The sequence below is a fragment of the Dipodomys spectabilis genome, unplaced genomic scaffold (genome assembly GCF_019054845.1).
Source record: "Dipodomys spectabilis isolate Male_0828 unplaced genomic scaffold, ASM1905484v1 ptg000051l, whole genome shotgun sequence".
In the NCBI taxonomy this organism is placed as follows: Eukaryota; Metazoa; Chordata; class Mammalia; order Rodentia; family Heteromyidae; genus Dipodomys; species Dipodomys spectabilis.
The window spans coordinates 11,711,662-11,738,063 of record NW_024870728.1 but is presented as its reverse complement, the minus strand read 5'-3'; the positions used below and the strand labels follow the sequence as shown (position 1 = coordinate 11,738,063).

Sequence of the window (26,402 nt, the reverse complement as noted above, 5' to 3'; positions counted from 1 at the left end):
TAAACAGGGAGCACCCAGAGCCTGGGTTTGGAGTTGTCAAATCTCTCCCCTGCCGGTCGTTTGTTTGTGTGTTTGTTTTTGGTTATGGAGAGCTGAATTGCACTAATCTCTGAGGTCCTCACCATTCCTGGAGTTGTTAAAAGAGCAGTCTTTCAGGTCCTATAATATGAACTCCTCCTCTGCCTCATTTCTCCCTCCACACATTCAAGTACTCGTGATTCATCACCACTGAACAACATGAAACCTCACAGCTCATTTTTGTACAACTCATGTTTTTGTAAAAGCTGGATTCTTGGGACCGAATAATAATCTCCATCTGCTTTCCAATACCCAAGGTCGCCCTCTCCACTGCAGCTTTCATAAAGCCTTTCCCACTATCAGCAGTCACAATGAATTACTCCTTCCTTTTTGCTCCCACAACATTATTTCCATCTTTATTACAAATTGCCTTCTGCTTTGCATTCTAGTTAATAATTACATAGGGCTTTTTAAATCCTAAATGCCTGGACAGGGCAGGCACCCTGTCACATCCATATCTGTAGATGCAGGACCTTGAACAGAAAGGGCACTCAATAAATAAGTGAATGCTAGCGTTCAAGTGGTATTGATATAGTTCACAGGCAAAACTCTCATTCATTCATCCATTCACTCATTCATGGCCCACTTAACCATGACCCTTGCTTTCCCATAGATATAATTAAGAAAAGGAAAGGAACTCGTCCTGTTGGGAAATGAGACCCCCTAGGTGGGCCCATACTACATGTACACACAATCACACTACCTCCATCCCTTAGAAGGAAGTAGAGTCTGGAAATGTACTGTCAATCAAGCTGGGAGTTAAGGCTAAAGTAATGAGGGCAGAAATAGTAGCCCTAGTAATTACTGGACCCTAATCCCTTCTCTGCTAGATGCAGGGGGTGGCTCCTCAAAGCCAGGCAGCAAGTCTGCTGCCTCTCCTGGTTCAGTGGGACCTCCTTCCTCATCCCCAAGGTCTTCAGGCATTGGGCAGAGGCATCGGAGGAAAGGAGGGATACAGGAACATAGGTTTTGGATAGTGAAAGGAAGTCCATACTCTTGAGCAGCCTTCTCTCTGTACTTCTGAGGCATTCCAGCCTCTTGGGCAGTGAAAGAAGTTGGCAATCCTTGACTTAAGCCTCGTTCAAGCCGTGTGCCTGAAAAAGAATGGTTGGTAAGTCATTGCCCCTTTAGGGAGTGATGACTGCTACTCTTCAGTCTGCTAGGGTTTGGCCTCAACTTACCAGAAATAGTGTTCTCTAAAAGGAAACCCAAGAGTCCTGCTAGGAAGATTGGCTCTGCCAGCAGGGAGCGTAATAACACATCCAAGGGACTCCAGCCTATGAAGGGTTGGGGTGAGAATTCTAATGTTGGAATCTTAATGTTGTCCAAGGCCAAGGAGTCTTAACCTTCTAGACCTAAACTCAAGTCTTGAACTAAGAATAGATCTCCATGGATTATTTTACCTCCCTTATCTTTTGTCCATCTGCTCTGCATTTCTTGAACTAAGAATAGATCTCCATGAATTCTTTTACCTCCCTTATCTTTTGTCTATCTGCTCTGCATTTCTCACATTAAGGTCCTTCCCATAAGATCTCTGCTCAACACCTTATATTTTCTGAGCCTCAATACACCCTCTAGATAGGCTTTGACTATTCTAAGCTTCCTTTCTCTGGTCGGTATTAAAAACTCCAACATTATTTTTTTTTCTTTTTTTGTCAGTCGTTGGGGCTGAACTCTGGGCCTGGGCGCTGTCCCTCAGCTAGCGCTCTGCTCTACCACTTGAGCCACAGCGCCATTTCCAGTTTTTTCTGCTTATGTGGTACTAAGGAATTGAACCCAGGGCCTCATGCATGCAAGGCAAGCACTCTACCACTGAGCCACCTTCCCAGCGATGACTTCTTACTTCTATGTCTGTGATGCTGCTTCTATCAAAAATGACTTTCTTCTCGCCAAGTACATTTAAATCTTTCCATCCTTCAAGACCAGCTCAATGCTATTCGATCACTTCAAATGAAGCACCACAGCCTTTGAGCTAAACTTTTCTTCCTCTTTCCTCTTTCACTGGCCTATAATACCAAGAGGTACCTTTATATCCCAAATGGTCCACATAATGCTTAATAATTTTTTTAATGAGCAGATGGACTTTTTATCCCAAATCCCAAAATAGGGTGTGGGGCCAAAAGTCTAGACACCCTGAAACCTCAAGCTGGCTACTGAAAAATTCCTCCTTCCCTCTCCACTGCACCCACCTGTGTTGAGTAAGACTGGGGCTTCCCGGAGCCACCTTGGCAGCAGTAGAGCCATGAAGATGGAAAAGCCCACAATGAAGACATTCCGCCCAGAGTCAATGTCAGCCAGGTGGAAGCTGGAGAATCCAGCAGACAGAACTACAGCTTGAGTCACTCCCAGCACACCACCTGTCCCATACGGAAGAAATCAAGGGAGTAGGGAGAAAGCACCCGGTATTGCAGGGAAGACCATGGTGAAGAGATAACCAAAAGGTTTGTTTGTGATTCTGCAAGAAGCCAAGAGGTCAGGCTGAGACACTGAGGGCAAGCTAGCCAATGTTCTAATGTTCTCATTCGGGGAGAATATTTAGAAAGAAAAGGCATCAGCCCCGCAGTTAACTGTTTCAGTATAAGCACTCACCAAGAACAGGCAATGGGATGGTGGTGAGTAGCTGAGCCAGCCCTGGAGAGAGCCCAAGTCCCATGCAGAGCAACCCTACTATGTAGGCCACTTGCCGAGATCCAGCCTGTGTGAAGAAAAATCGAGAAAACAGCCATATCTTTTGGTTGTACCAAGTCTTTGCCTTCCATGTTCTTCATTATTTGGATACCAACTTAAATGCTTAAATGTTACCCTTCTGGAAATATCCTAGCTACTCTAAAGGCTTCTTTGCTCAGCCAATATTCCATTGCTTTGTTGTTGAATAGCACTTATCACTCTGTGAAATTATCTTCCATGTTTTCCCTTCCCCCTCTGTGAAGTCCCTTCCGTGAAGCAGGGCTTTACCTAATTTATCCTTCCCTGGAACCCTAGCCTTTGGCAAAGCACCTGATACACTTGAGGTGATTTTGTTTTTCACACTCCTCGCCCCTTACCACTTCTAAACCCTTGCCCACGTGAGATCCTAGGTATGGACTGCCTTACAAACGCTGGGTAAAGCTGGCAACTAGTCAATACGAGTTCCTTTTCCCCTCCTCCATCTCCAGTTCTCCACTCTAATCCCATGTCCACATACCTTGAAAAGACTCACTGTGCCCACATTAGGGAAGCTGGATGCAGTGCCCATGGGGCTTCCCAGAAGCCCAGCCAGCATACTGCCCAGGCCCTCCAGACTCAGCCCTCGACTGCAGGCATGTGGTGGTGGAGGAGGCAAATGCAGTAGCTGGCCACACAGGGCATAGCAGCCCAGGGAGCTAGTGGAGGCTGCTAAAGCCATGGAGATGCCTGCAGCCAAAGCCCTGGGTGTCAACAAGGGCCAGTCCCACTCACCTGGAGAGGGAAAAGGAGCTACCTTGAGGCCAGGCTCAAGTTTTAGATATCTCTCTGTCTCTAACAGCTGTGTCACAAGAATCCCAGATGTCCCCACGACTTTGAAACCACTAAACTCTAAAGAGAAAGACCTATTCCTTCACCATGGCTTACAAGGTCTTCTCTTCCCAGCCTTATTTCCTGCCATACCCCATCCCACTTCACTCACTCCAGACACACTGGTCTTGCTTTTTGGACTAGGATTGTCTGCGTTCCTGGCTACTACACGTTTTTGCATATGCTCTTCCTTCTACCTAGAATGCTCTTCTCTCCTGTCTTCTGTTCAAGTACTCCCACTCATCTTTCATATTTCTTTTTTTTTTTTTCTGGCCATGGGGCCTGAACTCTGGGCCTGGGCGCTGTCCCTGGGTTCTTCAGCACTTGAGCCACAGCACCACTTCTGGCTTTTTCTGCTTATGTAGAAAGAATCTCATCTTTCATATTTCATCTGAATAACCATCCATCAAAAATATCCTTCCCAGCCTCCCTGATGATGCCAAGTTCCTCACTGCTGGCTTTTGCCAGTTGTGGCTATTCCAAAACAGCAAGTTCAGATTTAATCCTCTGCCTATCTGCTTTGTATCTATAGTCACCCAATAGGCTGACATCTCCATGATGGCAAATGCTGCATCTGCCATGGCTATTACTTTTCTCTTCCCACATACTAGCACATAATTAGCATTCAATAGTGAAAGACTGCACTTGCAGCTCGGTAATAAGCATGCTTTCTTAGCATGCACAAGGTTCTAGATTGATCTCTACAACTGTGATAAATAAGTGATGAATAAGCAAATTTTACATACAACTCCTCAAAGGCAATCCTTATGTATAGGTTCCACAACTGAAATGCCCATGAGAAGTGGCAATATAAATGTGCAAATTGGGTAAGAAGTATCAAGAGTGAGCAGTGGAACTGGCCCAAACTTCAGATGTGTCTTTAACACTGACCCAAATAAAACCTTTGATGAGGATTGAGGTTGACATATCCTCTTGAGTTCAAAGAAATGGATCTCTTGATTTGAACAAGAGAACAGGAGCCTAGAAGAAAACCTACCCGGGTGAGGTAGCCAAAACCATGGTGCTTCGGTAGGGGCTGAAGGCTTCAGGGGGAGAGTGCTGAGATCCAGAAAGGCAGAGATGATCCACACACAGGCCACAGGGAGCAGTACCTAAGGGGCAAGACTGAGACCGAAAAGAGCCCCTCTCCCCAAGCCTTCAGAGCCAGGATTAGTAGGATAGACAGAAAACCAAAACTAGAGGACTGAGGGAGCATTGAAGATTGGCCCTTCTAATTTCAACTGCCCAGCTTCCCACCTACCGAGAGGAGCCGGAAGGCAGGGATATGAATGTGAGTTGAAGAAGCTGAAGCTGGCCTCCAGGGCCACAGAGGCACCTGGCAGGAACCCAGGTGCTGAGAACAGACCACCATGATCAGGATAAGCCTAGGAGAGAAAAGGAGCTTTGGAAGCCAGAGGCAGCAGAATCCTGAAAGATGGACATGGAAGCGTAAAGAATACCAAAGAAGGAACTTCCCATGGAACGGAGTAAGAAGGTACCCTGGGAGATAGTAAGAAACTGTGAATGCTGGGAGTCCAGATGAACCAAGGAAAGTCCTAGTCCTCAATTTTCAAATCTCAAGTGTCCCTGTCAGCTGGACATCGGTGGCTCATGCCTGTAATCCTAGCTACTCAGGAGGCTGGGATCTGAGGATTGTGTGCCAGTACAGGCAGGAAAGTCCATGTGACTCTTATCTCCAACTAACCACCAGAAAACCAGAAGTGGCTCTGCGGCTTAAGGGGTAGAGTGCTAACCTTGAGCTGAAGGACAGCATCCAGGCCCAGAGTTCAAGCCCCATGACCAACAAAAAAAAGAGAATGTCCAGATGGTTGCCAGCTCTAGTAAGCCAGCAATTTTGTCCTCCCCCACATCTGCACATCCCCTGTGACACCACCCCACACCTCTCAGAACTCACGTACAGCAAGGCCAGGCCCCAGTGAGCAGAGCAGAACTGTGCCACCTCCCTGTGGACAGAGAGCCCTGCCACAACCAGGCTAGGAGCCAGCACCAGGGGTCCACAGTAGGGGAACACACGGCCAGGAGCCCCCAGCAGCCCTAGTGTGCCCTGCAACAGCCCGGATACGAACACTGCCCCCGACACCTGGTAGAGGAGAGGAGAGGATGAATAGAAAACTTTCTGCTCAGTTAAGTTGACCTGAGACTAGATTTCCTAACTAAATTCAGGGTAAGTCCCCTGCCCAGACAACCTCCCTCACAGCCTCTTGGTGCTTGCATAATGGAAATAAGAGTCTCCCAAGCCTGGACCACCCGAGCCTTCTTCCCATTTTCAAGTATTCACCTCTCGGAGAGAAGTATTCCAGAGCTCCAGACCATGGCAGCCAGGTAACCTGCACAGGTGTAGTGAGAGGGAGGCTGGGAGGTATTTGGGGCACAGAGAGGAGAAAGATAAATGGGATGGAGACCTATTGCTCTTCAGTTCTAACTCATGCCTGGCATAGTTCCCAAGATACCTATAATGCCTGGAAGTCACACCACTGCCCACCCACAATCCTGAACACCCCCTCCCCACCTATACTTACAGGAACACCCAATCCCTCCCTCCCTTGTCCCTCCTATACTCACTGTTCCCAGGGGTGTGGATAGCCAGAGGTAACTTCTGAGTGGTCAGCACCAGAGCAGGAATAAGGAACTCAAAGGATGGAGCCTGGACAAGGGGCAGCCTGTAGGAACAGTGGCCCCAGAAATTCTGGAAATGTGTGGCAGCAAATAGTTTCTTCTTCTCCTAGGACCCTACCCCTCTCCAGGGGATGGGGGTTTCCCTCACCTGCTGCCTATCCAAGTTTGCAGGATGGTAGATACACCACATGAAAAGAAGCTGGAGGCCAGGAGCAGAGCAGGTGAGGAAGAGAGCCCTCCTGGGGACAGACTGTGAAACAGAAGCAGGTGGGAGGCACAGAGCAGTGAGGCCAGGACCAGGAAATGCTGCAAGAAGAGAAATAGGGAAGGGCTCAGGAATAGGTGAAAATACTTATTTCTAGAGTTTATGTCACATGGACTCCTTCTAACCCCCGCCCCCCATCCCTCCTTCAACCAGCACCAACTCCTGCATGTCTACCTCCTACCTGCAGAGCGAGAAGACAGCTGAGACCCCAAGTGGGAGGCCCCCATCGAAAAGCCCAAGAGTGGGAGGAGGGGCTCTGGGAAGCAGGAAGCAATGGTGGCAGGGGAGCCAGGGCATTCTGGGAGCCCATGGATAGGAGTGGGATGGGATGGAGAGGTGATCTGTTCATGCCGCCCTGCCTTTGCTGTGTTTGGCTGCCTTGGACTAGAGTTAAATAAAGAGGTCAGAGTTTGGTGAAGCTAGCTGCCTGGAGTGGGGAAGGGGTGGGAGTGTCAATGAAGCGGAGAGAAGAGATGAGGGTTTGGGACAGGACATGGCCCTTTCACCTTTGCCCAGCTCTTGTGCAAATTCCATCAGCCATTAACTGAGGAGCTGAGTTCTGGACCCCGCCCCCCAAGGATCTTCATCCAAATCTCATTCCTAGATCAGGCTCTGGAACGAGGGCGGGTTGAGGAAAAAACCTACTAGCATAACCTGGAGACATTTTGCATATTATCCCTTCCCACCACCATATCAGACCCACAATTCACAGCCATTCCAGAACAGGACCTGGACAACCTCAAAATGAAATTATGTCCTACATTCCACATGACAATGACAACTCCGTATGTTCACTATAATGCAAAAGAGAAATAAAATTTTTAGACATATCTCAATATGTGAACGTTTAGGCACAAACAAATCAGAAGACAATGTATCCATATAAAGAACCACTATGGATGTGACAGTTAAATACTGGTGGCTGATAATGACACTTTATTAGCAAGTCATGACCCAAGTAGTACTGACCTGGTGAACTGCTTTTCCAAAAAGGTGAACAAACTCTTGATAACATGTAGAACAAAATTAAGTACAGTTTTAATTTACATGGTTGTGTATTCCTGGCAGATTGAGGCTTTTCCCCTCCCCCAAAAAAAAGGTGCAAAGAAAGAATAAGAAAAACAAAAGTTTGGTGCTGGTGGCTCCTGCCTGTATTCCTAGCTGCTCAAGAGGCTGAGATCTGAGGATCATGATTGGAAGCAGTCTAGGCAGGGTCTGAGATTCCAAAAAGTAAAAAGTGGAGCAATGGTTCAAGTGGTAGGGCTCCAGCCTTCAGCTAAACAAAGATAAGAGACAGTACTTAAACTGAGTTGAAGCCCCAATACAGGCATAAAAAAAAGTGAAAAAATGATTTCATATCTGCATGTAAAATGGTATAGTTTTAGGTTTGGCCAGAATTGATGACAAGATAGAGGAACTCACAGGCTAGTCAGGCTATATAGTAAGACTCTGCTTCTAAAATAAAAATACAGTGTAAGGCTCAGATAAACAGTTTCACATATGATTATCAGCTCATCATTCAAAATTTATCTTGCAAATTCTTCATAGTAAAGAAAGTTTTTGAGCTTTTTAGGGTATCTAGTATCCTGGCTCATGCTTGAATGTCAAAGAGCATACCCACCCCTACCCCCAACCCCCAAGTCCTTGTAACAACCAAAAAAAATGTCCCATGTCTGCAAAATGCCCCCTAGGGGGCAGCAGCACCATGATGTGGATGATGGTCAGCAATCCAAATACCCTACAGCCAATGGTCTAGACTCTTCTTCCAGTAATGATCCAGCTCTGGTTCTTTATTCATCAACTATCTCCATGAGTCCATCTGGTAGAGAGGTGAGTGTAAGTCTTCAGGCTTGCCCTTAAGGAGCTCAGGGGTCTCTGCTTGGCTTGATCCAAGGATCCACAAAGCTGGTGCTCACCCAGAACGTGCAACAGAGCCAACCCCAAGCAAGGGATAGCCATTTTTGTCCTGTGCCAGGACAAATTGAGTGCAGCTAGTGCTTTAGGATGCTGGGAGCAGGGATGAGGGGTAATTTGAAACAGGAGGTTTTCATAGTCTTATCAAATACGGAGGTCCTGAAACATGGCTAGCAAGATGATAGGATCAGGAAGGAGGGAGGCTTAGAGGTAGATACAAAGAGGATCTTTAAGGGCTGCCGCAGAAGGAAAAGGCCAGGCCATGCAACAGAAACTGTTTATTGAAACTTCAGTTCTACAAAAGCGTGAAAAACCCAGATACAAAGCAGTGGCCAGAGAGGCCTGTGAAGAGAACACTTAGGGAGGAACCAGAAAAGAGGAAAGTCTTGGAGTAGGAAACTGAGGTTGGAAGACAAAACGTCAAGGCTGAAGGTCCCACCAGTATCTGGCTCCATTACTACATCCAAGGGATGGTTATGGAAAGCTCTGCCCCCTCACATAGCCTTCCTGTAGCAGCTACTACTTGGCATTGTCAGTCCCTGGCTCTCTGGCTTCAGGGACATCACACAGGCCCATGTCAATGTTTCCTTCCCCCGCCCCCTCCCTGCTTCCCTTATAGCCTTCCTTTTACCTTTCTATCCTAGGACACTCAAAAGCCGTCTGTAAGAACCTTGGGGAAGCAGAGATGGACCTCCTGGCCCCCTGGTAACTGAACTGAGGCTGCTCCAGGCACTATCTCTGCCCTGGCCTGCCAATCAGTCTCTGAGCTCTAGGAGAGTACATGACCTTCAGTCCCTCTGCCCACAACCCCTTATGCTCCTACCCAGGAGGACAGGGAAACACCAAGGACCCAGAGAGGCAGCGGAGATCTAATCAAGCTTCCTTCTTCCAGATCTAAGGAACTCCCAAACCCTCTTAGTACATCTGTCAAAACTCTACCTAACCTGGGAAAATGAAAGATTTGAGGCGAGCCAGTTCCATGACGCTGAAAAGGGAACACTGCTGGGGTTGAGGGAACGGAGGGGCCACAGGGCTCCAGGCCCAAGGTGGGGCCAAGCCATAGGTGTGGTCCCAGGGGCTGGAAGGCCCAGTGGGTACTGTTCGGTTAGGGTGTTGGCAAGCATGGCAGGTGGGAGGATCTCTCTGGAGGTTCTGGCAAAGGGGGCAGTTTTGGAAAAGAGTGGGTGGGGCAGGGGGCTCTGGAGGAGGAAGTGGTGGGGGAGTCAGTGAGGCAAGAAGACTGCCCCAAAGTGAACGCAGCCCTGTGTCGCCTTCCAGGCAGCTGGAGATGTTAGCAGAAGACACTAGGCACTGTGTCACAGGGGAAGGTATACAGGGCTCCAAGAAGCCCTTGGAGACTAGTCCAAGGTTAGGGGGGCCAGGTGATGGGCTGCAGGACAGCCCCAAGGACTGGTGTATTACAGCTACTGATGCCACAGCAAAGGCCACACTGCTCACATACGCCATGGCTAATAGGCAGGACAGCTGTAGGAAAGAAGGTAAGAAAACCAGTGGGCTACTGACTTCTTGCACTCACGAGTATGCACGTGCACACACACCCCTCCTAGTCTCTGAAGTTGGAGCTCCTTGAATCCCATGAAGCCTCCCCATTCCCATCTATTTCTAATCTCCTAACCCTTTTGGCATTTGATTTTTGTCATCCCACCCACCAGCCTGCCCAAGCTCCTCTTCTCCCTAATCCCCCCTCACCTTAACCAGCCGCTGGCAGAGGAAGCCAAGAGCCAGTTGCCAGGTCGGCTGCTCCAGCAGCACACACAGGTCTGTGTAGGTGTACCAGCCCCGCCGCCGACCCTGATGCTCAGCAACACTGGTAGGAAAGGAGGACAGAGAGGAAATCTGCAACTCTTATCAGCCAGTTCAGGGGTACCCTCACACCCGCCAGGGGCCATCAGAAAGCACTGGAGAACTAGTTAAATGTATAGATCCAGAAACTGAGACTTTTGTGTATGTGTGTGTGCCAGTGCTGAGACTTGAACTTGGTGCCCCATACTCTCACTTGGTATGAAGCTTTGCCACTTGAGGTTTTTGCTGGCTAATTGATGATAAGAATCTACAGATTTTTCTGGCCAGGCTGGCTTTAAACTTCAACCCTCAGACCTCAGCCTCCTGAGTAGTTAAGATTACAGGCATGAGCCACCAATGTCTGGCTAAGACCTGAATTTTAAATGAGTTGCAACCACCCTCCCAAAGGAGGGCTGATGGGTTTGGGAACAACAATCTTGGGCAATTCTGTCTGGACTCCTCCTTTCCCCAAGTTACATAAATGCTCATATCTAGATCCTATCACAGTTTACCCTCTAAATCCCTTGGGCCCTCTGCCCACTTCCTAGAACCTACCAGCTCTCCAGCCAGCTCAGCACCTCAAATATCTCTCGAGGGTCAGTGTAGAGATGCCAGTCCTATGGGTAAGAAAAGGGAAGAGCATAAACCAAACTTGGATATGAGCCAGTGAGCTGAGAATAAGAACACAGGAAACAACCACCACCACTACCACTACTGATACTTACCTAGAATTTACATGTGCTAGATACTATCCTGAGAGCTTTTTTTGTTTTAAGTGGTGTAATCACCACAACCTGATTTCAGATTACACTCTCATTAAGAAAAAAAGAAGAAAGCCCGGTGCTGGTGGCTTACACCCATAATCCTAGCTACTCAGGAGGCTGAGATCTGAGGACTGTGGTTCAAAGCGAGCTCAGGCAGGAAAGTTCATGAGACTCTTATCTCCAATGAACCACCAGAAAAGTGAAAGTGGTGCTGTGGCTCAAAGTGGTAGAGCACTAACCTTGAGGTGAAGAGCTCGGTGACAAGGTCCAGGCCCAGAGTTCAAGCCCCACGAAAGACAAAAAAAAAAGAGGAGAAAATAATCCTGAGAATAGTCTGTGTCCTCAGGGAGCTCAGAATGTAGGAGATAAAGAAAGATTGGAAGCAAACACTCAGAGCCCAACACCACAGGCTTTGACTCAGTGTGTGACTCAGAGTGCCCTGTGGGGCCCTGGAGGAAGAGGAGAGAAGGAAATCACTCCTGACCTCACAGCTCCAAGAACCTCTAGGAGGTCAGTCCTAAAAGGATAGAAAGGGAAGAGACTAACACAAAGGCACAAGAAGAGTAAGCAGACAGATAATGACATTACTGAAGGTTGAGTAAAACACAAAAATGACAGGAAGGTAAAGATTGACCAGGAAACCAGGAAAACAGAAAACAAACACTCACCATGGCACTCAGGAAGCCCCTTTCCAAGGCATTAAGAGTGGGTACTGGCACACCCCCAGCAGCTCCCCATTCATCATTGAAGACCTCTTCCTCCTCCCCTTCGTCATACAAGTACTTACTGGCCACCATCTGCAGAGAAATCAGAAGTGTCCTTGGTAGAGTACACAAGGGGTTCCTGACTCACTGGGGAGATGAAAGGGGGGGAGGAGGGAGGTGAAAGGTACATTACCATGGAGATCAGAAACAAGTCAGAGGATGATACATGCTGCAAATAGTCTGGGTTTCGGTGCCGGAGCCGTTCAATGTACACCAGAGCTAGCATCATAGCACAAGGGGAGATGCACGCCTCTCTAGGATGTAGAAAGAACCAGTATTAAACCCAAGGGCTGCCGGGCACAAGTGGCTCATGCCTGTAATCCTAGCTACTCAGGAGGCTGAGATCTGAGGATCACGGTTCAAAGCCATCCCGGGCAGGAAAGGCCGTAAGACTCTTATCTCCAATAAACCACCAGAAAACCGGAAGTGGCGCTGTGGCTCAAGAGGTAGAGTGCTCACCTTCAGCTGAAGAGCGCAGGGACAGTGCCCAGGCCTAGAGTTCAAGCTCCGCAACCAACAACAACAAAAAAAAACCAAAGGCTTTTGACTTCTGTCTTTACATCTTCTCTTTAGGGTCAACCCCTTCTCTAGAACCCAAACATCATATACTATCCTTTCAATTCCAGGCTCACCGAGACACATGAGCCACATATTTCTTCTGGAGTCTTCGGATTGGGCTGGGGGCTGCCTTTTGGAGAAGTTCCACAGCAATGTCTATAGGAAACAGAAGCAGGGCAGAATGAACAAACAACTCCTTCTCTTCCCACTAGTCCCCCAATGAAGACACAAATCCATGCTGACTGAGGCCCTTAGGACAAGACCATAATAACAAAATAGATCAAATTTTCCCAAACTAAGACAAAATCCCATTCCAAGAATATAGCAGAAAGCTATATTCTTCTGGTATTATTATAATCATTTCACCTTTATACTGCACAAGGAGGTTTCAATTTAACATATTCATTTATATGTACAGTGCATCTTGATCAGTCACCCCATCCATCATTCACACACACACACACACACACACACACACACAGCCCATTCCATCCATATCATTTTTCACTTCCACTTTCACTTAAGTACATTACATATTTTGACTGTACTCACCCACCATTCCTATTTCAGTCAAGACCTTCAATTTACTAATATTTATTTTGAACTACTTATTGTTCAAAGGGTAAATTATTCCACAGAATCTCACTCTTGCTTATATCATGTTTTATTGCCCTGTATCTGTTTACATATGCTTAATACTTTAAGCATAACACCCAAATATGACAAAAAATGTCTTTTGTCTTTCTGAGCATTGCTTACTTCACTCAATGACTTTTTTCAAGGTCTATCCATTTGGCTTATTGTTTTGTTACATAAATTAAACATACTTATCTTTCACTGGTGTTCTTCTGAGAAATCAAGCCTTGTTTATTTGAGAACATATAATAAAAATCCTTAGGAAGTTAGTTTCTGGTATACAATTTTTTAAAAAAAAGTATCAGGGCTGATATTATAACTTCAGAGTGGATGGAATGCTTGCCAAGTATGTGCAAAGTACTAGACTGATTCCCCAGCAAGAAGGGGAGGTAAGAATGAGTGCTAGCAATATTTTTTTATTCACGTGGCCTTACTCACGTGGGATAAAAATAACGTGAATCACATTACATTCCAGTGATGATGAGTGAGCACGGCTCCCAGGGTGAACCTCCAGGCATCTGGCTGACTGTTGACAACCCCATTCTCCTGCTTCTCATTTGCCCAGTCACACAACCCTGCCTAACCTGCCACGGGGCTGGAGAGCTCCTCCAGGCTGCAGTCCGCCTCCCAGTCCCAGCCATAGTACAATCTCCTTCGGATTCGGGCACTCAGCTTCTGGTGTCCAGGGAGGAACTGAAAAGGACAGGGAGTGGTAGAGGGTAAAGGGCAGGGCAGGGTATATTGGTGATCCTGGCTCAGGCTGGAAGGTGGGTGCGGGGAGGCAGGCCTGGCCCCGAGTTCTCTAGATTGTTTGACGATGGGACACAGTATGGGAGAAGATAGTGTGCCCCCACAGAGAACTCGACAGATGATTTTTAAGACGCCCCCATCAATCTAGCCAGCCCCACATCGAGGCCCTGCCTCAGGGCCCAAACGACCGAGGCCTCCAGTAAGCACCACTCCTGCGGCTGTCGCCCAACCTGGGCCACAGCAAGCAAGTGAGCCTTAGGTCTACTTGGGGGGGGGGGGGGGGGGCGCAGGGGAACGCCTGGGCGCCCCGGTTCCCAGCGGCGGGAGGTCGTGGGAGGAGGCCGGCGAGTGCGCTCACCGTGAAGTCCTGGAAGCCGGTGAGGGAAAAGGCACCTTCTTCGTCCAGCAGGAGCCCGGCTAGGTCCATCACGCCGCCAGCCGCCGACCTGCGAAGGTAAAGCCGAGGGAAGAAGTTGTAAGCGGCCGGCAAAGCCGTCGGCGCCCGCCGATCCACCTGCCCGCTCGCCCTCCGGCCTCCCCCCAGCGGCCGCCGCCCTCGCCCGCGCAGCCCCCTCCCCTCACAGCAGCGGCGGCGGGCGGGGCCGGGATCACCCGCGGGGCCTCTTCCTGTTCCGCCCCGGGCACCGCGGCTCGAAACCCGGCAGCTGCCGGCCGGTGCGGCGGCGCTCACCTCGCGGAGTACCGGGGAGGGGGGGGGGGGGGGCTGGCTGCCAAGCGCGTATTCTGTCCGGCGTCGCGTAGCCCCGCGTTAAAACAAGCCGCGAGCGCGTCGTCGGCGAGTCAGAGCCTGGCCGGAAGTGCCGCCCGCCCAGCCCAGCCTTCCACCCGCAAGCCCCGGGAGCTCCCGGCCAAGTCACCGAACAGAGCCCCAGGCGCCCTAGACTGAGAATCGGGGACCAGTTCCTAGGGGCCCACACTATACCGAGGGCGAACGGTTCAGGCAGATCTGGTAGCGATGTCGAAGTGCTAGCGTGGATAAAGAGGAGAGGTGGGACGGACAGTTGCTGCCGGCTGTCTGTTTAAATGAGGGAGAAGGACACAGAGATGGAAAGCCAAAGGGTGAACAAATGCAGCAATGGCACTCACTGGACACTACGATGAAAATGAACTGTACAACCTGTGGGTCGGGGGTGGGAGGGGAAACTGGGAGAGAGAGGGAAAGGGGTGCCATTGTCCAAAAAAGAAACTCATTTCCTGACTTACGTTAACTGTAACCCCTCTGCACATCTTTATAATAGCACGCATTTTAGGGAAAGGGGGGGGAGGAACGTACATACAAAGAGATCCGTAAACCTCTAAAAGGATCCGAAAAAAAAAAATCAGTGGGAGAACTGGGTAAGATGGAAACTTAAGCTTTTCACTGTTGCACCTTAGTAGTTTGAAGACTTTAAACCTTGTTAAACATATGTACTCTGAAAGGTTATTCCGGCCATGAGACAATCTCAAGGGAATAGGAAGACACAGCCCCCAAAGTAAACAATACCTAAACAAGGTCCGCCCCGGCTTCCCGCCGCAGGATCCCGGGAGAAAAGAGCGCGGATGTACGTGGCGACCTGGAAGCAGCAGCTTTTCGGGGATGGGGGTGAAGCTGCTTCCAAGTCTGACGAGTCACTCGCTAGTGTTTGTTTACCCGCTGAGGGGAGTGGACCGGGCGCCCCGGCGGGTTGGAGGACGCGGACGGTCGCCGCCCTTCCGAGTAGCAGCACGTCCTACCCCGGATACGGCGCGTCCGGAACCCCACTTCCTGACCCCGCAGTCGGGATCACACGGGGATTCACGACCTCCCACCAGACCTCCCAGTCACTGTGACGGTACGGGAAGAAGAAAGCCGGCAGCACCAATTGGACCCTGACCCACGGGTCACGGCAGGGCCAACCAGAACACGCACCTGCGTAGTGAAGGGTTAAGGCAGCCGCCCGTGCGCACGCGCGAGCCGCCCATCCGGGCGGTTTAGTCGCGTCACGTGACGGGCTCAGCGCTCTGAGATCATGTGACACCCGTCTGCAGGCTCCGCTCCGCTCTGCTTGCGCCCCCTTCCGCTTGACGCGCCCCCGGCGGCGGCCGCGCAGCCCTGGCTCCTCACGGGCTCGGGCCAGCGGCGGCGGCGGCGGCGGCGGCGGCGGCGGGGATATGGCGAGCAGCGGCAGTGGTAACACCGGGGCGGGTGGAGCCTCCGGGCTGGGCCTCGGCCTGGGTCTGAGCCTCGGCATGGGTGAGGCCACCGGCGAGGCGGAGGAGGAGGCGGCCACGGCCGAGGCGGTGGGACGCCTGGCCACCGCGCTGTGGCTGCGGCTCCGCAGCTGGGAGGCCGTGCTGGCGGCGGCGCAGCGGCTGCTGGTGTGGGAGAAGCCGCTACACAGCCTGGTCACCGCAGCCGCGCTCAACGGCCTCTTCTGGTAACGGCCGCGGAGGAGGGGGCGGGGCCGGGCTGCGCGGGAGAGCGGGGGCGGGGGACCCGGAGCACCTTTCGGCTTTGTGGGCTGTCAGCGGGCCTGAAGCGATGATCGTCCCCCAGGTTTCGAAGGCAGCCTCCTGCCAAGTTGCCCGAACGGTTCCTCCTCAGTCCGGGCAGCGAGTGAGGCCTAGAAGGCTAGTCCCGCATTACGGGGTGCCTTTCCACCTTATGCGATGTACGCTGGATCCTCGCTTGCCTCCTCTCAGCTGAAATGCCTGTGTCTCCCGAAGGTTGTTGTCTTCGTCGTCACTCCGGCCCTTCTTCCTACTCAGCATCTCATTTTTGGCCTATTTTCTGCTGGATCACTGGCAGCCTGGCTTCTTCCTTGACGTTTCAGGTGAGTGTCTTAGGCAAGCACCGTCGTGCACTTGCTTTGTGCTTGACCCCCGCCTGGGTGGGGTTTGAACAGTGAAGATGTTCTGCCAGCCACTTGCTTCTCAAGCACATTGGCCACCTCTTTACCTCTGTTTTAGGAGTTTTCCTAAAACGGGAATTGCCTCTTTTCCAACAATTAATGTACCTGTGTTGTGGTAGTTAAGAAAGTGAAGTCTGCAGCCAGCTCACCTGGATTCCATTCCCTGATCCGCCTCTTAGCTTGTGTGTGGACCTGAAAAGAGTTGTTCATACTCTGCCTCGGTTTTCCCATCTATAAAACAGGGATGACACAACTTTACAGATTAAGTCCATTCATGTTATGTGATTATGGTAGTGCTTCACTTGTCTTAGGAATTGAATAACTATTTGTTGTTTTTTGCGTTTTCTGTATTTTGTAGTTAGATATCAGGCTGTATGAATTGCTAGATAATATAAGCATGGATAAGATGTGATTCCCATGTTTGAGAAGTGTAAAATGAAAAGAAGACAAATACAATAACAATGTGTAATACCTCCTGCTTTTGGTATCTGAAGAAGGTGCTATGGGACTAAGAGGAGGGGTAGCCCTTTCTGACTATCTTCCCATACTCCTAGCCACCTAATATGTACCCCCCTAATTCTCTCTATAGCATCATCCCCTGAGGAGCCACACTCTGACAGGTGGGTACCTTTTGAAGACAGAGGCCCAAATCTAGTCTTGCTTATTGGTTCCTCAAAGAGGAACAATGCTGCAACTTGTGTAGGCACAATCCTAACGTAGTGAAGGAACAGGCAGCAAACTACAAAACTGTACTTGGTCCTGGGCTCCTATGCAGGTGTTTATGTGCCAGCTTCTTTTGAGTCAGTGGGTTGGGTTCCCTGGGGCTTTGCTTCCCTGGACTAGTACAGTCTCCCTTTGCAGAGGTGGGATTTTCTACTTGGTTAGACTGATATTATCAACAGTCTCAGAGAGATTTGAGCTACTAGGAAGCTGGTCTCTGAGGCCTCCAGGGGTCATATCATGTCTCCCCAGTGAGGGTGCGGGGTCAGGCGCCCGGCCGCACCTGCTGAGTGTGCCCGAGTTGTGCAGATACCTGGCTGAGAGCTGGCTCACCTTCCAGATTCACCTGCAAGAGCTGTTGCAGTACAAGAGGCAGAATCCAGCTCAGGTAACCTTCCCTACATCCTAGAACAGTTCCCTGGGCATGATGGGGATGAGAGAAAAGTGCAATGAGCAGTGTTTACTGCAAACTTCCTGAATTGGTGGATTTGGTCGTCATCTTGGCTAGACTAGATCACTGAGTTCCTCAAGGAAATACCTATCCTTTTTGCCAGTTGGGTGGATTGCATAGATCGACATACTATTTTTCATGGACTGTGTGCTCTTCTCTGCAGTTCTGTGCTCGTGTCTGCTCTGGCTGTGCCGTGCTGGCTGTGCTGGGACACTATGTTCCAGGGATTATGATATCCTACATTGTCTGTGAGTAGGGTCTAGCCCTGCCCTCCAGAGCCCTCTCCTTTCTTCTTTACCTTGTCTGTCACATGGGAAAACTGTGTTCTCTCTGCTTAGTTACCCATTTGTGGAGGTCTCCAAGCATTCTGTAGAACATCCCTGTCAACAGAAGCATCATCCTGGGAGGAGGGCAGTAGATAGGGGGTAGGGGGTGGGGGTGAGGGTGGGTGTGGGCTGTTAAGAAGGTGGTGTTGCCTTGGAAAAGGACCTCATCTTCTTCATATATAGGGACCAATTGAATGAAAGATCTTAGGAAACTGGTATATGGATCTCTGAGTGGACTTTCTAATCCATAGTGCTGAGTATCCTGCTGTGGCCCCTGGTGGTTTATCATGAGTTAATCCAAAGGATGTATACTCGCCTGGAGCCCTTGCTCATGCAGCTGGACTACAGCATGAAGGCAGAAGCAGATGCCCTGCATCACAAACATGACAAGAGGAGTAAGGGACTCTCTTAACCCAGGAGGGTAAAAGATGGGGAGGCCTTGGCTTATGGCTTATAATGGGCTCTGAAATTTAGATCATTTCCAGTTCCTTGACCATGTTTGTTCCCCACCATTGTCCTTGCTGGTCACTGCCTTATTGCTCTTCTCTAGAGCGGCAAGGGAAGAACTCACCCCCAGGAGGTGATGAGCCACTGGCAGAGACAGAGAGTGAAAGCGAGGCGGAGCTGGCTGGTTTCTCCCCAGTGGTGAGGTCCAGGGGAGATGGGGTATCAAATGAATAGAAACTGGGGAAATCTGGCTGCTTTAGAGCTGCTGTCTCTAGGTAGTGGGATGCAAAGGGCTTGGGGGCAGGGTGTTCTTATCCTCACTTGTGTTCATCCTGGTTCTTCTCCTACAGGTAGATGTGAAGAAAACAGCACTGGCCTTAGCCATTACAGACTCGGAGCTGTCAGATGAAGAGGCCTCCATCTTGGAGAGTGGTGGCTTTTCTGTGTCCCGGGCCACAACTCCACAGCTGACAGATGTCTCTGAGGGTATGGAGAGCTTTGTGTCTCTTGAGCTTCCTATTCTTCGTTGTGGGGTACTGGTTATGCTCTGGCTTTCCATAAAGGTTTCCTCCAGGGGAACTGACATTTTAATTCTATCCTAAGCTCCTGAAAGACCTTAACACTAATCCCTGGTCTAGTGTTCCGTGTCCTGAATTCTTAACTTCAACTCATTGGCTGTTGTGATGATCAGAGAAGTAGACCCATCTCTAACCCTTTCTTCTCTGCATAGATTTGGACCAGCAGAGCCTGCCAAGTGAGCCAGAAGAAGCACTGAGCAGAGAGCTGGGGGAGGGGGAAGAGGCAGAGTTGGCCCCTCCTGAAGACCTTCTAGGCACCCCTCAGGCCCTCTCAAGGCAAACTCTGGACTTGAGAGAGGATGAACAAGCAGATGTGACAGCCAAGGAAACCTTGCTTCGGCTCTCATCCCCTCTTCATTTTGTGAACACACACTTCAATGGGGCAGGGTCCCCCCAGGATGGAGTGAAGTGCCCTCCTGGAGAACCAGTGGAGATGCTGAGCCCAGAGGCAGTGAGTGGTGACCTCACAGCTCCGCCCAGCACCCTCTCACCCCAACTTTGCCTCGCTGAAAATGACCCAGTTCCCTCCCCCAACCCCTTCCCCTCTGTGCTCCCACCTCTTCCCCAGGACTCACCCCAATCCTTCCCTGCTCCTGAGGAAGAAGAGGCACTCGCCACTGAGGACTTTGAGTTGCTGGATCAGGGGGAGCTGGAGCAGTTGAATGCAGAGCTGGGCTTGGGACCAGAGACACCCCCAAAACCCCCTGATGCTCCACCTCCTCCTTCCATGGGGCAAGACACCCATTCTTTGCTACAGTCAGACCAAGAGGCTCAGGCTGTGGGTGAGCCGTGAGTCACGAGGGAAGGAGCTGCGGGCACAGTAGGGCTTCCTGGCTAGGGGTTCACTGTTTCCTCCTTTCCACCACTCTGAGGAGGGGCAATGTGTTGGGAAGTTGGCTGTCAGTAGCCAACCCACCTTCTGCCTGCCTGCTTGCCTGCTGGCCTAGGCCTGGTGCAGTACCTGTGCCTAGGATTGGTTTTAAGTTTGTAAATAATTTTCCATTTGAGTTAGTGGGTGTGAACAGGGCTAGGGAAGTCCTTCCCACGGCCTGCATTTGCCTCCCTGCCTCATCTCTATTCTCATTCCACTATGTCCTAAGCCCTGGAAATCTAACCCTTTCTTTTTCCTCCTATCCTCAGGGACCTGTGCTGCTCTGCCCTCATGTCCTACTGGTTGTTTAGTTCAGGCACTTTATAATTTTTCTATCCTATTCCACATTCCCTGAGCTTTCATGTCCCTGCTGTGTCCTGTCCTTAGCAGCGCAACCCCTGCCTTTTGCCAGCTACTACTTCCCACAGGCACTGGCCATGCTTTAGGGTGACTTCTGATCTAGGAGGTTAAGAGTAAACCTGCGGTGGTAGATCAGGCCAGTAGTTCCACACTAGTCACTGTAGCCTTTATAAACTACACCGCACTCTCACCTAAGTTTGGCCCTTTCATGATACAGGAGAGCAGGGGCCCACAATCACTTGACTAGCACTGGGGTTGAAGAGGATGTGATCTGTCTTGTTGAGAAGAGGGGCTTCCTTACTATCCTAGAGAGGAAGAAGGAAACCTGATCCTCTGAGCTGTGGTGGGAACACCACCACTACCACATACACACATGCACACACACACACGCACACACACACACAGAATAGGGCCTGGAATTGGATAGTAATAATCTGTGCAGGTGTTGACTGGAAAAATAAAGTGATTGGCTAGAACTGCTGCCTGCTTGCCTGCCTGCCTCATGAGCTGCCTCCCACTCTGCACTTTGTCCCTTCCTCACCCTTCCTCCCTTCACCCTGGTCTTGCTCCCAGCTGTTTATTTACCTTGGTGCAAAACAGGGCCAGAAGCAAAGATTCCTCTGACAAGCCTAACTGCCCCTGAGTCATCTTCCCTGACTGTGTGATTTGTTTAGTGAGACTTAGCATGTGTGAATAAAGCATATGCAGGAGGAAATTGCCTTGTCTTCCCAGTCAATAGAAATGTGGAGCCATAACAACTGTTTTCTACCATGTTGCCTAGACCCTTAACTGCCTTCTATCTGTGTGCTAACATCCAAGTTGCTCAGCCTGATTTATCTTTACTGGGCAGTCCAAACAAGCAATAGATACTTACATTAACTAATTTCAGGCCAGAGAACTATAGAAGTACCCAACAGTTTGAATGTATAACATGCTTGGCACTGTTCTAAGTGACTTATGTGTACTAATATGTCTTCCTCACAATTCCTAAGATATATCCTGTTATTAACTGCATTTTACAAACAAATTAACTTTCTACAAGGCCCAATAAATAGTAGATCCAAACCCACTGGCTTCAGCAAACACATTCCATCAGTAAAGGTCTGTCTACTGATAGAGCCCAAAAGGAAAATGAAAGATGCCTAAAGATTTGGGAACTGAGCCAGGTGCCAGTGGCTCATGCCTATAAGCCTATAATTCTAACTACTCAGGAGGCTGAGATCTGAGGATCACAGTTCAAAACCAGCCTGGGCAGGAAAGTCTGTGAAATTTTTTTTTTTTTTGGCACGGGGTGGGGGTGGGGGGTCCTGAACTCTGGGCCTGGGCGCTGCCCCTCAGCTCTTCAAGGCTAACGCTCTACCACTTGAGCCACAGCACCACTTCTGGCTTTTTTTTTTCTGCTTATGTGGTGCTGAGGAATTGAACCCAGGGACTCATGCATGCGAGGCAAGTGCTCTACCACTGAGCCACCTTCCCAGCCCAAAGTCTGTGAGATTCTTATCTCCAGTAAACCACCAGAAAACCAGAAGTGGCGCTGTGGGTCAAGTGGTAGAGCACGAGCCTTGAGCTGAAGAGCTGAGGGACAGCACCCAGGCCCAGAGTTCAAGCCCCATGACTGACAAAAAAAAAAGGCGGGGGGAACTGTAGAGACAATATCTTGGCTTCATGAAGGATGGACTCTTGGCAATCCTTTTGGGAAACAAAGCCTAGAACTAAGCAGATAGTCTCCTTGGTGATGCTCTAGTTCATGTCCTAAACCCTTGGCTATATGTACTATATAGTAATGCTACCAATATTTTTTTTCCTTCATGCTGGAGATTGATCCTAAAGTTGTCTCCAGGCTAGGCAATTGCTCTTTTCTACTTCAGCTGAGAATTCTGTTTATTTCATATTTTCCTGAGACACAGTTAACTGTCCAATTCTGTCATTGAAGGAACATAAACATCTAGAGATTTTGCAAAAGAATGGATAAACTAATCAGCAGGCAATTCCAGAAAAATAGAGTTAACAAATGGAAAACAATGGTTGTCCAATCTTCTTGTAAGTAATCTTGCAGTGTGGAGGTAGAATGGGAGTGCTATAGCTGATTCAAAGCAATGACTGTAGGTTGGTAGCACACCGAGGGTCCATTTTGTGTATGTATGTGTGCTAATCCTCCAGCTTGAACTTGGCCTAGGTGCTATCTCTGAGCTTTTGTGCTCAAGGTTAGCTCTCTACCACTTGAGCCACAGCTCCACTTCAGGCTTTTTGGTGGTCAATTGGAAATAAGAGTCTCTTGGACTTTCCTGCCTGGACTTGATCCTCACATCTCAGCCTCCTAAGAAGCCAGGATTACATGTATGAACCACCAGCACCAGGAAAGGGGCCTTTTTTTTTTTTTTTTTTTACAGTCACTCTGGTCTATATGATCCTACCTACATGTTTGTCTAAGATTTTTGTTGGGTGTCTTGGCCATTTTGTGACCAATGATGAAATGCACAAGAGGAAAGCTTTTCCTAGGGGTGCAAGAAAAATGAGCAAAAATATAAAACCTACAATTAGACTGTGGGAAAAACAACCATAGAAAGTCTAGGTGGGGCTGGGAATGTTGCTTAGTGGTAGAGTGCTTACCTAGCATGCATGAAGCCCTGGGTTCCATTCCTCAGTACCACACACACAGAAAAAGCCAGAAGGGGTGCTGTGGCACAAATGATAGAGTGCGGGCCTTGAGCAAAAGAAGCTCAGGGATAGTGCCCAGGCCTTGAGTTAAAGCTCCAGGACTGGCAAAAAAAAAAAAAAAAAGTGTAGGTGGGAGCTGGATATAGTAGTTCACACCTGTAATCGTAGCCCTTGGGAGGCTGAGACAGGAGGATAGGCTACTATAGATGGAGCTGCCCAAGCTATCTATGAGGACTCAGTAAAAAAAAAAGTTCAGGCTGAGGAGGCATAACATATGTATTATATGTTATAGATAATAAATATACATATTACATATGTGTATTATACCCATAAACATAGAACATAAATCTAAGGGACTACTTAGGAGACAGGGAAGGGAAGAGATTAAGAGAATGAAAAAATTGGAAAGAGGATGAATATAGTTGAAATAGCTTGCAACTACAAAAATTGAACAAGGAAAACTGTTGAAATTGTTTTTGCCAGTGTGTGTGTGTATGACCAGTCCTGGGGCTTGAACTTGGCCTGGGTGCTGTCCCTGAGCTGCTTTTGCTTAAGGCTAGCTCTCTACCACTTGAACAACAACACCACTTCCAGCTTTTTCTGAATCGTTTATGGGAGATAGAGTCTCACAGGCTTTGCTCGCCTGGGCTGGTTTCAAACTGTGATCCTCAGACTTCAGCCTCCTGAGTAGCTAGGATTTTAGGTATGAGCCACCAGTACCTGATTGTTCTGCCTTTTCAAGACAGTTTTCCTATATAGCTCAGACTCTAGCCTCAAATTCCTAGTCTTCCTGCTTCAGCTTCCTTAGTGCTGGGATTACAGATGTATACCACCCCTGGCAGAACAAACGAGATTTTATTTTTATTTTGGTCATGGGGCTTGAACTCTGAGCTTGGATGCTGTCCTTTTGCTCTTCAACTCAAGGCGAGCACCCTACCACATGAGCCACAGCGCCACTTCCAGCTTTCTAGAGGTTTATTGGAGATAAGAGTCTCATGGACTTTCCTGCCTGGGCTGGCTTTGAACTGAGATCCTCAGATCTCAGCCTCCTGAGTAGCTAGGATTACAGGGGTGAGCCACCGGTGCTTGGCAACAAAGGAGATTTAAGTGATCTTTTCGTTATGCTCAGAGCAAGAAAACCACTGACTAACCTCCTGCATACCTCATATGATCTTCAAGGATACAAAAATCAAGAATAGCTGGGAATATGGCTTAGTGGTAGAGTGTTTGCCTAGCATGCATGAAGCCCTGGGTTCGATTCCTTAATACTGCAGACATAGAAAAAGCCAAAAATGATGCTGTGGCTCAAGTAGTAGAGCACTAACCTTGAGCAAAAGCAGCTCAGGGACAAAACCCAGGTCCTAACTTCAAGCCCCAAGACTGGCAAAAGCAAACAAACAAAAAACAATGGTCAAGGGCAATAATTCTAAAAATAATATAAAGGGCATATTGCCATGTTGTTTGCTTTCATTGTTTAGCTGAAGTTGCTTAGATTTCCTTGCCTGCTTCCTTAAATGTGGTTATATTGTTGAGTGTCACTGGATAGTGTTCCTTTGTACTTCCCCTACTCATACTGGGCAGTTTCACATGTTTCCCAAATGTTGATAATATTTAAATCTTAGCTCCTTTCCCAAAATGTCCACTAAGCATCTCCATTTGAAGGTCCCATAGGTCCCTCTGCTCACGAAACCAAACACTGAATTTATTCTCGTTCAACTATATGTCCCACCTCCCACTTCTCACCTGTCTCAGAAGGTCTTTTTTCTTCCAGTACTGGCTTTACACTTGGTCAAGCAGGCTCTCTGTCACCGGTGCTACACCTCTATCCAAGTCTTTCTGCTGTGGTTATTTTTTAAGATAAATCACACTTTTTGCCAGGTCATCCTGGACTGCAATCCTCCTATTTATGTTTCCTGCTGTAGCTGGGATGACAAGTGTGCACATGCCCAGCCTTGACTGAAACCACAAACTTCTTGCCCAGTTGGACTCCTAGTTTTTACTTTCTGCCTAAGATTCCAAATGTGAATCCTGGAGCCTTACTCACAAGACTTTCTCTGCATGTTTCCATCTTGGCACTACAACCATAATAGTCTACTTCTCACCCATTCCATATCAAGTGGATATTCAGCCAGGTGCCGGTGGCTCACACTTGTAATTCTAGCTACTTAGGAGCCTAAGATTTGAGGATTGTGATTTAAAGACAGCTCTGGCAGACAAATCCATGAAACTCTTATCTTCAATTAACAAACAAAAAGCAAGAAATGGAGCTATGACTCAAGAGGTAGAGCACTAAGACTTACCTGAAAAAAAGTTCGTGGGGGCTGGGAATGTGGCCTAGTGGCAGAATGCTTGGCTAGCATGCTTGAAGCCCTTGGTTCAATTCCTCAGTATCACATAAAAACAAAAACAAAACCAGAAAAAGCCAGAAGTGGCACTGTGCCTCAAGTGGTAGAGTGCTAGCCTTGAGCAAAATGAAGCTCAAAGAAAGTGTCCAGGCCCTGAGTTTAAGCCCCAGGACTGGCAAAAATAAAAAAAAGTTCATGGACAGCATGCAGGCCCTGAGTTCAACACACACACACACACACACACACACACACACACTCGCACGCGCGCACACACACGCACGCGCACACACACACACACACACGATGTCCAGTTTATGCCAGTTCAGTCTCCTAATCATTTTTTGACTTTGACATTTCATGACAGCTGTTCCCTACCCTTCTCATCTTTTCTCTGCAGTTTTCCTGCCCACCTTCTTGTCTCCATCCAAAAATTACACCCAACAAACAGTATGACTCGATTGTTTGTATGTATGTATGTATGTATTATCTGTTTCCTAGGTTTGAACACAGGATTTCAAACATGTTACATCTCCAGCCTTTAAATGAAAATACAAATTTCATGAGCTTGTTGATATTAAATACTAACCAAAAGCTGATCTTCTATAAGCTGTAAATTCAAGCTCTTACTCTCTTAGTCTCTTGAGATCTGACCTTACCTGTTTCATATTTAACCACCAGATCAGCAGCAAACCCCATACAGCTTGCCTTTCCTGTTGCTCAGACAAACAGGCCTCCATACCAGCTCTACATGTATGTGCCCTATGCCTCCGCTGGGCAAAAGCCTCACTTTTAATTTTTATTTTGTGAGATAGTCCTGCTACATAGCCCAGTCTGGTTTTGAACTTGAGATCTTCTGCTGTCCTTCACACTAATTTTAAGATGTCTTCGGGCCATACATCATCAACAAATCTGCCCTGTTTTCCCACATCCTCTGACCCCATATCATTCCTGCTCTCCTAATGCTCCCACAGTATCTTGAGCATTCTTTATCATTTCATATATAATACAGAATCCTCAGATGCTCTCTGTAAGTATGTATATATGTATAGCAC

General features: G+C 48.7%; 3 protein-coding genes across 7 annotated transcripts; 1 reads left to right on the top strand and 2 right to left on the bottom strand.

Annotated features, from left to right (window-relative positions):
- Positions 1-405: 405 nt before the first annotated feature.
- On the bottom strand, positions 406-7,052 carry Slc23a3 (solute carrier family 23 member 3). 2 transcript variants are annotated; one of them, XM_042679213.1, is made up of 12 exons: positions 6,696-7,036; positions 6,398-6,555; positions 6,196-6,293; positions 5,912-5,985; positions 5,532-5,713; positions 4,874-4,997; positions 4,610-4,724; positions 3,263-3,516; positions 2,668-2,773; positions 2,268-2,435; positions 1,260-1,355; positions 406-1,172 (listed from the first exon to the last, which is right to left on the bottom strand). In XM_042679213.1, exons 1-12 carry the CDS (start codon positions 6,861-6,863, stop codon positions 880-882), a joined length of 1,836 nt encoding a protein of 611 aa, XP_042535147.1. In that variant the 5' UTR covers positions 6,864-7,036; the 3' UTR covers positions 406-879. The 2 variants fall into 2 exon arrangements, with proteins under 2 accessions (XP_042535147.1, XP_042535148.1); XM_042679214.1 differs by lacking the exon at positions 3,263-3,516 and having other exon boundaries at positions 4,610-4,655; positions 4,874-4,966; positions 6,696-7,052.
- Positions 7,053-7,427: 375 nt separating this feature from the next.
- Positions 7,428-25,940, bottom strand: Cnppd1 (cyclin Pas1/PHO80 domain containing 1). Of its 2 annotated transcripts, XM_042679220.1 has the most exons (10): positions 15,208-15,527; positions 14,647-14,739; positions 14,062-14,149; positions 13,538-13,646; positions 12,392-12,473; positions 11,893-12,013; positions 11,664-11,792; positions 10,787-10,848; positions 10,139-10,256; positions 7,428-9,913 (listed from the first exon to the last, which is right to left on the bottom strand). In XM_042679220.1, the coding sequence occupies exons 3-10, from the start codon at positions 14,128-14,130 to the stop codon at positions 9,368-9,370; spliced, it is 1,236 nt and encodes a 411-aa protein (XP_042535154.1). In that variant the 5' UTR covers positions 14,131-14,149; positions 14,647-14,739; positions 15,208-15,527; the 3' UTR covers positions 7,428-9,367. The 2 variants fall into 2 exon arrangements, with proteins under 2 accessions (XP_042535154.1, XP_042535155.1); XM_042679221.1 differs by lacking the exons at positions 14,647-14,739; positions 15,208-15,527 and adding an exon at positions 25,937-25,940.
- Positions 15,624-21,062, top strand: Retreg2 (reticulophagy regulator family member 2). 3 transcript variants are annotated; one of them, XM_042679218.1, is made up of 10 exons: positions 15,624-16,120; positions 16,410-16,516; positions 17,184-17,214; positions 17,567-17,702; positions 17,929-18,013; positions 18,343-18,486; positions 18,642-18,736; positions 18,889-19,024; positions 19,269-19,567; positions 19,685-21,062. In XM_042679218.1, exons 1-10 carry the CDS (start codon positions 15,855-15,857, stop codon positions 19,907-19,909), a joined length of 1,524 nt encoding a protein of 507 aa, XP_042535152.1. In that variant the 5' UTR covers positions 15,624-15,854; the 3' UTR covers positions 19,910-21,062. The 3 variants fall into 3 exon arrangements, with proteins under 3 accessions (XP_042535152.1, XP_042535151.1, XP_042535153.1); XM_042679217.1 differs by having other exon boundaries at positions 15,625-16,120; positions 19,269-21,062; XM_042679219.1 differs by having other exon boundaries at positions 15,774-15,873; positions 19,269-21,062.
- Positions 25,941-26,402: the final 462 nt, after the last annotated feature.

Bases quoted from the DNA above. Each gene is read 5' to 3' on its own strand.
- Slc23a3 (XM_042679213.1), bottom strand. From the start codon at position 6,863: ATGAACAGATCACCTCTCCATCCCATCCCACTCCTATCCATGGGCTCC. The intron at 6,294-6,397 runs GTGAGGGAAACC...CTGTTCCTACAG, and splicing joins CAAACTTGGATAGGCAGCAG to GCTGCCCCTTGTCCAGGCTC. The intron at 3,517-4,609 runs GTAGGTTTTCTT...TTCCCTCTCCAG, and splicing joins GTTTTGGCTACCTCACCCGG to GTGAGTGGGACTGGCCCTTG.
- Cnppd1 (XM_042679221.1), bottom strand. From the start codon at position 14,130: ATGGACCTAGCCGGGCTCCTGCTGGACGAAGAAGGTGCCTTTTCCCTC. The intron at 10,849-11,663 runs GTGAGTGTTTGT...TCTTACCCATAG, and splicing joins GGGGCTTCCTGAGTGCCATG to GACTGGCATCTCTACACTGA. The intron at 9,914-10,138 runs GTGAGGGGGGAT...TCTTTCCTACAG, and splicing joins TCTGCCAGCGGCTGGTTAAG to CTGTCCTGCCTATTAGCCAT.
- Retreg2 (XM_042679217.1), top strand. From the start codon at position 15,855: ATGGCGAGCAGCGGCAGTGGTAACACCGGGGCGGGTGGAGCCTCCGGG. The intron at 17,703-17,928 runs GTAACCTTCCCT...TCTTCTCTGCAG, and splicing joins AGAGGCAGAATCCAGCTCAG to TTCTGTGCTCGTGTCTGCTC. The intron at 18,737-18,888 runs GTGAGGTCCAGG...CTTCTCCTACAG, and splicing joins TGGCTGGTTTCTCCCCAGTG to GTAGATGTGAAGAAAACAGC.